Source organism: Spermophilus citellus (assembly GCF_964194105.1).
Source record: "Spermophilus citellus genome assembly, chromosome: 6".
Classification (NCBI taxonomy): domain Eukaryota; kingdom Metazoa; phylum Chordata; class Mammalia; order Rodentia; family Sciuridae; genus Spermophilus; species Spermophilus citellus.
Window position 1 is genome coordinate 75070113 of NC_138187.1, and position 12983 is coordinate 75083095.

The following is a 12983-nucleotide window of genomic DNA, read 5'->3' on the forward strand; positions in this document are numbered from 1 at the left end:
TAGTACCATTTGTGAACTCTGAGAGATTCTGGAGAATGCTGGTAAGAGCTTGCTGAATTTATTAATGCAATATTTTCTTGTGCATTTATGACTACTGCCTGAAATTTTCCCACTTGTAATAAAGAATAAAACGAGTTAATAAACCACAAGAAGTATGGAAGCAATATTTGTAAATAAGTATAATATTTAGAAAGTGAGATGATGGGACACCTCTGCATCACAGGTAATAACAACCTCCTGGCTAAAAATCTGGCCTATGATTGCTGTTTATTGAAGCTACTTATTTTATGGTGTGAGCTATACAATATGCCAAATAACATTCCCTAAATAAAATAACAAACCATATTATAACAGTCCCTCTGGATCTCAGACCATGTATGGGCTGAAACCACAAGATAACTTCTTTTTTATGAGCAGAGGTAAAATATCATAGATATTTTATAATTATTCAATGTACAATTATTCAAATGATGTTTTCAGTTCTAACAGTAAAGACAGTTCCTGCTTACACCTGTTGCACACTATACATTTAGATGAATAATTAATAAAAATTTGGACTATGACAGTTGGTGAATGCATGTTCCCATCAAGTGTTATGCCTGGACATTTTACTATCAGAGCAAGTGTTTCCCTCAAAATACTTTTTTGCCTTTGTTAGTTACTCCATTCTTGTAATTGGGTTATAACCTAAAATGTAGGATTTTCAAAGCAGAAATCTGTGTATTAAAAACTTGAACCCAATTTTGGTCAAAATCGTTTTATCTACTTTCTCTTAATCTCTCATAGAATCCCATGAGAACTGAAACTTCTCTTTATTTTGTTCAACATCCAAGTAGATGTATTGAAGGTTATTTTGAAGAAAGACAAATATATTGAATCATTGTTTCAAAGATAATTGACAGCCAGAAGAGTTGGTTATGGCTCTGTTGCAGTCACAGTAGGGGAGTGAATGAAGTAATTTAGAATGGTCATTAGCACCAATTAGAAAAGATAACAGATGATCACAGGATGGCAGAAAATACACTGCAGCAGATTATCACAAGGACCATCAGATTCAGAGGAACTGTTTTGGAGAATTGACTCCCCTTTAATAACATTCTGCAGGGAGGTTTGTCTTGGTCCATTTGAGTTGATATAAAACAAGCTACTATAGACAAGATGGTTTATAAACAACAGAAGTTTCTATCTCACCGTTCTGGAACCTGAATGATCAAGATCAAGATGTCATAAAGGCAAGGATCTCCTTTTTGGTTCCCAGATGGCACCTTCTCAGTGATTCTCCATGTGGCAGAAAGACCAAGGGAGCTATCTGCCATCACTTTTATAAGGACACTAATCCCATATATGGAGACTCTGTGCTCATCACCTAATCACCTGTCAAAGGCTCCATCTCCTAGTACCATCACATTAGGAGAATAGTTTTCAACATATGAATTTGGTGGGGGTGGGGACACAAGCATTCTGAATATAGCAAAGTTCTTAAGTTATTTTAAAATACAAAAGACAAATAGGAAGGTCATCAATAGTACTGGGGGAGGTTACAACATTGTTTTTGTTTCTGTTGGCATAGCTGAACAGGTGTTAAAATAATTACTGCCAGCATAGAATTTATCTCATTATTTATCAGACCAGCGGGGAAAACAGTGACCACTTTAAATGTATTGGCTACCATGTTTGCATCTCTAGTCCTGATTTATTTTGAAAGCTGAAACAGAGTAGGGTTATTTAATTAGATGCAATGTAAGAATGTCAAGGGTCGATGGGAAAACTGGTCAGATTTGAAGGATGTCATGAAATATGTAGTGCTCTGCTAATGCTTCTCATGCCTTTATTTGGTTCCATAGGCAAAACCATTAGCTTGTTAGCCATAATGATTCTGGTTGGGGACAGCCTGCATAATTTTGCAGATGGCCTAGTGCTAGGAGCAGCTTTCTCCTCTTCATCTGAGTCGGGAGTGACCACAACAATTGCTATCTTGTGCCATGAAATTCCACACGAGATGGGTAAGTCTTACAATAGAATCACTCTTTTGCTAATTGTTGAGAAAGTCCTAATATATTTCTAGCCAGGGTTTACTTAGATTCTTTTTCCAACATATAATTGAAAGATGAATACTTCATGTTTATGAGGTATTTAAACCATAAAAGAAGGAAGGCACCAAAAAATTCCTATACCTTGAGATAAAACTCAAGTCGTTTCCTTTCTGATCTTTCCCAAGTCCAGAAATGATGATGGATTCCAGAGAATTCTGTATGAGAGAGTCATTCAGAGAACTCTCATTTTAGAGAACTCTGGCAAGGATTTTAAATTCTGCATGCTAAATGTGGGAAAATATTAAGAGGGGGAACTTCACCCATTATGTTAGAAAACAGGCCAATGATATAAAATAACATTTAAATTGAAACCAACTCTTGGTTTCCCAACTTGATTTAAACAAAATGTTTAAAGCCAACAATAAAATTGAAATGACAAGCATATGGTAGCAGATACATATAAGACTTTTTTTTCCGGATAATCTTAATAGCCCTGTAATTCAAGTCCTGCCTCCCAGGAACCAAGATGGGATAAAATAAAGATTTCCGAAGCAGACTCAGAAATAGTACAGATGGATCTGTGTCTGTGCATGCACACACACAATGTGCCTCAGGGACATGACTCTTCACAGTCATTTTTCTGCTTCTACTTTCAGCCTACCTGGCCTCTTGGACCACCCCTTGCTCAAGGGTGTTCATTGATCAAAGTCCTGTCACTGACTCATTGTTAACTCATCTTTCTTGGAGTAGTTTATCCTGAGCTTACTTATGTATATCTGGTCTAGAAGTTGTACCCTACATCCCTATGAGTAGCTACTGTGATAGTAGCTGATCCTTGATCCAAAATCACAGGGCAGTGGGACAGTCTGCAGCAAACCCACAAAATTACTTCAAGACATGTTCATGGGACCCATTATGTAATGGAATTGGAAGTAGAGTCCCAGGCCATCTCTTTATTTGATGTTCATCTCTTCTAATCCCTGAGATTAAGAAATACATACTCTGAGATTTAGATAGATCATTCTTTATTTAGAGGATAGGGATGTATGGAAGAAGGTTGTTTTTCTGTACTCATGAAGGCAGCAAAATGATTTTCTAAAGGAAAAATTTGTTCTCTTGACTTGTAATGAATTTAAAAAAAAATATCTTAACTGGTTTTATCTTTCCCAACAGCAGTTTCTGCATCAGTAAGTTATTGAAGTCCATATAATGTCATGATTTCCCCTGGTAAATTGCCAGGCATAAATATTTAGAAACCCTGGGATAGAGAGTGACTCTATTTTGCATTTATCTAAGTTGAAAATGCATGGGATATCAGGAACTGAAGAATATATCATAGACCTGTCTGTATAGGCTCTATTTAGGAGAAGCAAAAGGAATAGAATTTCACACTGCAGCTCCCTATCAGTAGAATGAACTTGCTGAAAATCCTATAGAAATACAGGACAGCGCTTTTACTAACTTATCAGTCAACTTTACAAATGAAATTGGTTCCAGCTTCTGAGATTAGAAACAACCGAATAGCACATTACTTTTCAGACATCACTAGTTAAATGATAATTACACTCTTTTTTCCCCTTAAACTTCAGGAGACTTTGCTGTGCTTTTAAGCTCTGGACTCTCTATTAAGACTGCCATTCTGATGAATTTTATAAGTGCTCTAACTGCCTTCGTAGGACTATACATTGGCCTCTCAGTGTCCACTGATCCATGTGTCCAAGACTGGATCTTAACAGTCACTGCTGGAATGTTCTTATATTTATCCCTGGTGGAAATGGTAAGCTTTTTTGGCTTTTATACTTTGTTTTGTAAACACTGAAAATGTAAAAGCATTTTAAAAAGTACATGCCTGTAATCCCAGCAATTCAGAAGGCTGAGGTAGGAGGATTGAAAGTTTTTGAGACCAGCCTCTGATACCTTAGTGAGACCCTGTCTCAAAATTAAAAAAAAATTTAAAAGTCTGGGGATATAGTTCTCTGGGGATATAGTTCAGTGGTGGAGTGCCCCTGGATTCAATCCCCAGTACGAGAGAGAGAGAGAGGGGGGGGGGAGAGAGAGAGAGCACAATAAGCAATTAAAATGGAAGGGTAAATAGGTACAAGATAAGACTATAGATAATAATATATATAAATGACTAAGTAAATATTCAATGAAATCCAATAAGGTAAATTGAAGTAAAAAATAACATAATTTCAGGTACAGAAAATATTGACATTCTATTAGTCATCTAAGTGGAAAGGATGAAATGTTTATAATTATCAAAATGTGGCTTATTTTGTTCCAGTATTGTATCTTGTATATAATGTCTGAACTCCCAGTTGACAAATGAAGTGTTTTATTAAACAACCATTTTACTCATACAATGCAATATAGTTCCATGGAATTTATCATCAATGATTGTTTGATTTAATCAACCAATTATATTTTAAAAATAAAAATTCATCATTGAGTTTAACTGCCAAAGGTCTATGAGCTAGAAAAATGAGAAAGATTATGAAAGCTTTTGTTCTATAAAATGCAACGTGTTTCCTAAGAGGTCCCCACTGACACTAATCACAACTCAATTATCATGTTTCATTCCTATAATCTTATGAAGGATTCGAAGCTGGGAAATTTTACCCTTTTATTTTAATTAAATTTTTCCCCTCTTAAATTCTGGTACCTATAAGATACCAGTCTATTTTTTTCAGATTGCCCTCTGTTGGACTTCAAAATATTTTCTGGGTAATGATCCTAATGATTATCCTTTCTGATGGCTTGGACTAAGGCAGATAAAAATTCAATAAATTGGCAAAAGAAGCATTGAAGACTGAAAATCAATCTAAATGGGAGTAAATTATGTCATTATGTATGTTGAGAGGATAAAGCAAACTAAAGCAATGCTGGAAGTAATATGTCTAATAGATCGGACAGCAGAATCAGCTATAGCCCCAAGAGTGAATAAAAAGAAATGTTTCATGAAGAAAAAATTATGCAATCAGGAGCCTGGGCTGATGCAATCAGAATGGTGCATTCTAGAAGACTGCAGAAAGGGAACTCTCAGAGTAAACTCCATCATTTTAAACCCCTATGTATTTCTTTTCCTTAATTCTTATGAAATCCAAGTAGCTGAGGTTATTACCAAATAAATGTACTTCCATATTTAGAAATGTTCGTATATATTATTTGGGATGTTCAGAAAATTTTATTAATTTTGATAATGAAGCTAAAAGTGGAGTAGATTCAACCTTCCCTTTCTGAACCCCATCCCCTCAACCCCATCCCCTAACCTGTGGTCGATGTTACAACATCCTGTGATCCCTCCCATGTGAGAAATTCAGATTACCAGCTTTTTGTGACTTCAAAAACATACTGTCACTCACCATTACATGACATGGTCTATCCTTTGTTTAAAATGTCTACATATCAATCTTCAGATTCACTCTTGAGCCTTCAGATTTTCAGATTTCTTGTTTCTGTTTTCTTTATGGGGTCAGTTGGGGGCAGTTGCTGTATTCTTTGGAAGTTTGTTCTGTTTTAACCCAGACTGGATCTCTCTTCAAGTATGATGGATGTATATGTACATACTCAATCTTTTTTTCTTTGTTATGGTGTCTTAAGCTTCCAAAATTGATCTGGGAAGATTATCAAGTGCCATTTGTCATGTAGAACCCTAAGCTAAATGTGTCATTTTTCTCCTCAATGTCTCTGCTACTTATCTGGTAAGAGTAAGTAATTGCTTTATAAGAAAGCAATGTAGCTGATACCCTAGGAGACTCCAGCTAGCATAAATCTTGACCTTATTGCAGATGACTATTGGCCAAGGGGGGCAAAAAAAAAAATCATATCCTGGCAAAAAGACAGGAAAGTAAATACTCTGAGTTTCCTGGAGCTGTTTCCTAAAATCCAGGTCGCCTGCTCTCACGGCCTTCTGAGTAACTTCTAAACAAATACAGCTCTTTCACATAGCAGCGAGTTTAACTATTGCTGTATTCTGGGGCTGTGCCAAAGAAAACAGTCTGTCGTTTAAAGAGAAGAAAACAAGGTTCCAAGACTCTGTGAAACAGCAAAGAAAATAAATGACGGCAACTGAAGGGTAAAGGGGAATATTCTAGAATATACTCGTTACTTGCTATATTTACCAGGCACTTTTCTGTGCAGGGTTAACGTGAAAAGATTAGCTAGATGTTTGTTTGTTCGTTTCAAAGAAACGGAGTGTGTTATTTCAAACTCCTAAAAGAGAAAGAATGGGAGGCAAGAATGGGGGCCGTTAGCTATGAGGTCAACAAAGAAGAAAGTCTTCTCTGGGGAAAATTGCCAGCCTTTTCTCCAAGCATGCTGACTCCCAGTCGAGTTGATTGATTTCTAAAGAAGTCAAGAATGAATGCAGCTCTGGGTGGCCCCAGGAAATCAGTTTTCTGCTATGAAGATCAGTGTCCTAGTGGGTTTTCCCCAAACCAGAAACAAGGGTGACTGTGAAAGCCATTCTGTTGGGACATGACTTCAGAGAGCAGAAGCAAAGTCCTGAAAAGGGAAACAGACTATCCCACAGGACCCTCCAAGGAAGCCTTGAAAATTTACTTTAAACTTACCTGGAGAGTGAAAAGGCCTTTGTCTATATGGGCTCTTGTCCCATTTTTCAAAACTGTTCCTACAAGTATCTTCTCTCCACACTCCTAGACTAAGCAGGTTGGAGCACCAAGGTCATTCCCACTGAGCTTATGTGCCAAGACATCAGAGAGCCCCAAATCAGGAGAAAGGAATGTGGTCTAGAACTGAAGCAAGGGTCTGTACAAAACTAGTCAATACCCACTTGGAACTGATCTCTGCAGCAGTGGTTGGGGTAGGAGCCTTGAGAATAGAATCTAACTCAGTGACATCCATCAACAGTCGGCCCCTTCTACCGCTCAGATATGCTCATAACCTCTTTTAATTTTAAGTCCCTTCTATCCCAGAGTCCCCTTATGATGGTAGCCAGTCAAAAACTTCATGAGAACATAATACAAAATAGTTGGCAGAACAAGTGCCAAACCCTGCTGTTTTAGTCAGCTTTTTCATTGCTGTGACTAAAAATCTGTTCAGAACAATTTTAGGGGAGGAAAAGTTAATATTTGAGGGCTCACGGTTTCAGAGGTCTTAGTCTATAGAAGGCCAGTTCCATTCCTTAGGGTTTAAGGCGAGGCTGGACATCATGTGGAAGTGTGTGGCAGAGGACAGCAGCTCACATGATGATCAGAAAGAAAAAGAGACTCCACTCTCCAGATACAAATTACATACCCCATAGCCACACCCCCAAAGAACCACTTCCTCCAGTCCACCCCACCTGCCTCCAATCACAATCCAGTTAATCCCATCAGAGAGCAAATCACAGATTAGGTTAGGGATACAACCCAATCATTTCTCCTCCAAATCTTCTTGCATTGCCTCACACAGGAGCTTTGGGGGAATATCTCACATCCAAACCATAACACCTGCTGCTCTGGAGGCCTTATTTGATACTGAACATCTCGGTCTTCCAGCACCCAGTCTTCATCCTCCTCCCCTCCAGGCAGCATTTGGCTGACATAGATTCTCCTTCCGGAAGAGGAAGCCTAGCTCTTCACTGAGGAGTCTGAGTCTTAGTTGCTTTGTCCTTAGCGGGTCCTATTTCCTCTAGTGGCCTGTTTACCATTCTACCAGACTTGAAATCATCAAGAGAGGCTCCAAGGACTCCCCCAGTTTCTGGATAGGTTCCTTCTTCCCCCATGGGGTGGCAGTAGCCCTAGCTTCTCCTGAGGACTCCCACCAGTGTAGTGACATGTTGTTGGTATTTGATCCACCGGTATGGAAACTCCAGATGATCACGGAGTGGTCATAGCTTTATGTTCAATGGAAACATTATTTTATTCCCTGGTGCATTCTCCCCAAGAACACAATCCACAATCTAACTGTGCCTAGGTTTATAGGAATAGGAAGCATAGATGTCATGATTGTAGAAACTAGTAATGACGGTGTATCAATGCTTTATGATTGTTTTGTTGTTTCCACTATAATCAATTTTCCTGCCTTCCTTCTTAAATGTATTTACTTTTTATTCTTTTGCTTTATGAGGTAAAATATTATATCATGTATTTTCAATCATTATTATTTTCTAATATTAGCATTTAAAGCTATACATTTCCCTCGAAGCACTGCTTTAGCTGACTCATATATTTTGATATGTTGAGTTTTCAATATTGATCATTTTGAAATGTTTTTAAATTTCTCATGTTGTTTTTTTTCCTTTTTGATCTATGGGTTTTATAGAAGTAGGTTACCTATCAGTATGCAGACTCTTTCTAAAATATTTTAGTTGTTGATTTTAATTGAATTCCCTTTTAGAGTAAGGGTATATTCTATTCCATTTTTACCAACTGAAATGTTTTGAGACTTATTTTATGGTTAAGCACAAAAAAGATTGACAATTTTAATGAATGAACCCTAATACATTTGAATATTGGAGATCAAATTTGGCAGCATTGGAGATCAAACCTAGGACCTCAGGCATGCTAAGTTAGAACAGCAGAATACAATAGACACTAGTATGGCCCTATGTATAAACGTGGCTGTATAACCAGTGTGATCCAGCAATCTGTACACGTGGAAAAATAAGATTACGTACCCCATTAGAATCAAATGTATGATATGTCAAGATCATTGTAATGTTTTGAGCAACTAATAAAATTTTTTTAAAAAAATAATATCTTATTCTCTCTTAGAACCCAAAGTTCCTTCTAAGAAAATTCTCAGAACTCTAGAGGATTTCTTGTATACAACTTCTTTAAAGTTTACAAATTCATGCAGAAGGAAGACACAAGCCCTCAAGTATTGTTTTTTTAGCAGATTGGATAGAGAAATTTCATTTTATTAACTACTATGATTTTTTATATAAAGCATAGATTTATTAATTTATAAAACATAAATGGATTGTGCCAAGGTTTATTTTTGGATCTGAATCAATGTTTGAAATCTTTAGGCATTTTTAGGCTTTACAACCTGCAGAAACTGTTTCCATAGCAACAGATATGTAGAAACCTCAAGGGGCTGTCCTGTAAATGTACCAAGAGATGTCCTTAGAATAGGGGAACTAAACACCTGCCCAGTGTTCTCTACATTAATATAACCTAAGCTGATGGTGGAGGATACTCAGGAAGGCAGGCAGAATGAAACTCAAACAAAGCTGAGGTGCTGGCTCCATGGAAATTCAAGACAAATTAGTTGAGAGTACAGGTGACCCTCTGTATCTCCAGGATTTGGCCAACTGCAGATCAAAACTATTTGAAAAATTATTGAATCTGTACTGAACATGTACAGACATTTTTCTTCTTTTTATTCACTAAACAATATGGTACACCAATTATTTATGCATCATTTGCATCACATTAGGTATTATAAATAATCAGGATGATTTAAAGTATATGGGGAGGATATGTGGAGATTATATATAAATACTACTCCATTTTCTCTAAGGGACTTGACCATGTGCATATTTTGCTGAGATAGGTCCTGGACCAATGCCCACATGGATACTGACAGGTAACCACATGTCCTATTTCCAACCTTTCCCCTGCTCTTGCCCAATCTTCCTTATCACATAGTTTTCCAAATCTGCCCCCCACCTACATTTTGGATGCTCTTTTGAAAATTCTCTCCTTCTTCAAGATGATTGCTGCTGATTTCACTTATATAGTAATGGAGGAAAGATAAGAAAGAATGGAGAACAACTTATTGCCTACCCTTTTCTAGGAAGTATCTCCCAGAAAGGATATCTTGGCCATATTTTCCCTGGAGCTTTTTCTAATTTCCATGTAATTTTTCTTGTGGAAAAGGCAAATAAAGAGCATTTAAATATAAACTTAATTTTCTCTATGTTTAAAAAATACACAGGAATGCAAAATAAGACCTGAAACCCAACCAATAAATCAATAGTCCAGATCAAGTAGATCATTGGCTTCTTTAGAGGTATTTTATTTTAGTAAATGCAATGGCTTCAAGGTAGTAAATTGAGTGAAAACATTAAGCGAAAAAAACAGATTTCTCTTTGTTTAATCACAGGATTACAAAATTAAACTATAATCATATGCTTTTAGGATATTGATCCCATTCTCTTCTCCCCATTATGGTTTTTTTTCATAGTATTGGGCATCAAACTAAGGGCCTTCCTCATGGTAGGCAAGCACTCTACTACTGAGGTACATTACTGGTCCTCATTCCTTTTTTTCAATTTACTGAGTTTGATGGAGTCAATCAGAAATCCAGATAAGTTCAATGCAATTAAGTAATAATACAGAATCATCAAATCGAGTCTGATAAATGAATCCCTTTCCATCTAAAAAACAAATAAGTCACCTTTTCTTATAAGTGTGGCAATAGCTGGGTAACATCCTTTAAATACCATCCATCCATGTGAAAGGGACAATTTGTATGAAAAAGACATAAGAAGCAACCTTTAAATACAAAATTGTTTGTAACAAATATTGCATAATGTTTGAAATCAATGAGTATAACTGGCATCATTTTAAATACTCTTTGCTGAGAAATGACCCATGTTTAAAACTTACCCCAGGCAGCAAAATTAATATAATTTAACATTCACAATTATTTCCTCATAAAAGCAAGAAGTATGAATCATTCTTACCAACAACTTTGAAAGATTTCTATTCTCTTTGTGTCAAAATCAGCTGAACCCTACCCTTAGAAAATTTCTACTGAGACAATGATTAATAGACCTAACTTTGATAAATGCTGAACTTACTCTATGACTTAATAAATGAATACTGGAACTTTTTATGCATTTTTCTCCTAATCTCTCTTTTCTTCTAGCTCTTCTTGAACTTCTTTTTTTCTCGTTTTCTCTCTATCCCATCCTCTCACACACCAACCGAAGTAATTGTTTCTGAGAAAAACACTGAAGCTGGCTGATGGCTACCTTTTGGCTGAACTATAGAATTAAGAATTTGTCTAAGTGAATTGTTTCCCCTAGGACAAATGGAGGGGTAAATTATTAAGTAGAGGCTAAAAGCAGGTCCCATTTCTGTCACTCCTAACTATATGTGATGACCATATGATCCTTAACTTACCAGTTTCCAAAGGATAAATTTTCACTTATCTTTTGCTATAAACTGCATCATGACTTGCTTTGGAAAGGTATCATTGGGATTTTATAGGCCTATAATATCCTGTATGTAAATATTGACGAGATATTAAAGTTTGAAAAGTTGCAGTTTTAAAGGTTTCCTTGAGGAAATTCTCCAGTTGCCTATCCCACATGTACTGAGAGCTGTGGTCCCTGCCTTCTGGCTTGATAAGAAAGATTTACACTGGTATATTAAAGGTTTTTTTTTTTTTTAAAAAAGCTACAAATTGAAAAATACCTCAATTCAAAATAGGACCCGTCTTTAATGGGACTATATCAATTTTAGGATATTTCCAGTCAATCAACATAGTAATCTGCGTTGAGGATCGTACTATTACTAATCAAATATGATTCTAAAATAAAACACACATTAACATCTCCCTTTTCATGGGTGTCAAAAGGGGAAACAAAGAAAATAAATCCAGAAGAGAAAAGGGAAAACTTTATAGTCACACCCCAAACATTTATTGAATTCAACTCTTGGGATTATTAAAAGCAAGAAATGATATGGTTTTTTTAAAGGAATGTTCAAGAGCAAATTCTCATTCTCCAGAGTATTGTAGAAGAGAAATCCTACAAGGTCCTCCTGAGATTTTGCAGAGGATAAAACTTCATCTCTGTAGAAGTGTATTCTTTTCCAACCAGGTCTAATCAGAGGACCAGCCAGGTTCCCTAAAGGGAAGGAGACTCTAGGTGTGAATCTCTCCATCTCTTTTAGGTCAATCACAAAGAAATTTGAAGTGGACAACACTACAGATGATTAAAAGAAAGGGCTTCTAATTCTCCAGAAACGGACCGTTTTTTGATTACTTATGAAACATGAGAGCTGAGATCTAAACATAACCCAGAATTTCATGTGTCTAAGTGAAATGTAATGGCAATGAATCCTTATCAAGCAGTAAATGACCCTGTTATGGTTTGAATGTGGTTTGTCCCCCAAAGGCCCATGTTCTGGAAGTCCCTAGTGTGGTAGTGGAAGCTTTCAGAGGTGAGACCTAATGGAAGTAGTTAGGTCATGGGGTCTCCACCTTCATGAATGGATTCATGCTCCAAGTGTAGTGGGCCTTACAGGACTGGATTATTCCTTGCAGAGTGAGTTCTTATGAAGTATGGGTACCCCATGTGTTTGGCCCCTTCTGCAAGTGGTGGGTTCCAAGGCTAATAGCTTTTGAGGCTGAAAGTCCAAACTCAGGCCCCCACCATTGGTTCAGACTCTGAGGAGGGTCTAACAATGGGTGGCATCATGGCATGATGAGATTCACTTCAGAGCAAATTGGGTGGTCAGGCATGCTCTTGTGAGAGCTAACTCAAGTTCCAGGAAAATTATGGTAATCCCTTACAAGGGCTGCTTCCACAGTGACTTAAGGACTTCCCCCTAGGCCCCACCTGAGGTCCACACTACCTCCCAATGTTGCCACACTGGAGACCAAGCCATGCATGAACCCGAGGAGGACAAACCACATCGATATTATAGCACTGTACAGGGCTTTCACCTCCTTAGTTGACTTTATTCTCACAAATATTATTCTTTTGGGTACTATTATAAATAGAATTATTTTCTTATTTTCCCTTTGGATTGTTCATTGTGAATATATAGCATCTGACTTTTCTGTACTAATTGTGTCTTTCAACTTTGCTGAATTTATTTATTTGTATATTTAAACATCTTGGGAGTAGAAAGCAGTGTAGATTCTGCTTAATGAATTATTATTTAACAGAAGGATATATTCTATAATTTGTATTTTTAAAAATATAATGCTATATGTATAAAATATAGAGAGTGGAGACCAACTTGTAAGTCAAAGGGATTCCATGCC

At 36.8% G+C, this 12983-nt stretch overlaps 1 protein-coding gene across 3 annotated transcripts in view; it reads left to right on the plus strand.

Moving 5' to 3' along the window:
- The window catches only part of SLC39A12 (solute carrier family 39 member 12), a gene marked incomplete at both ends in the record, with an annotated part of 70705 nt that overhangs the window by 42379 nt on the left and 15343 nt on the right, over positions 1-12983 (plus strand). For all 3 annotated transcript variants that reach the window (XM_081299749.1, XM_081299750.1, XM_081299751.1), the window contains 2 exons: positions 1845-2003; positions 3623-3810. In XM_081299749.1, coding sequence (XP_081155875.1) covers positions 1845-2003; positions 3623-3810 — 347 coding nt within the window. The remainder of the gene's footprint in view (positions 1-1844; positions 2004-3622; positions 3811-12983) is intronic.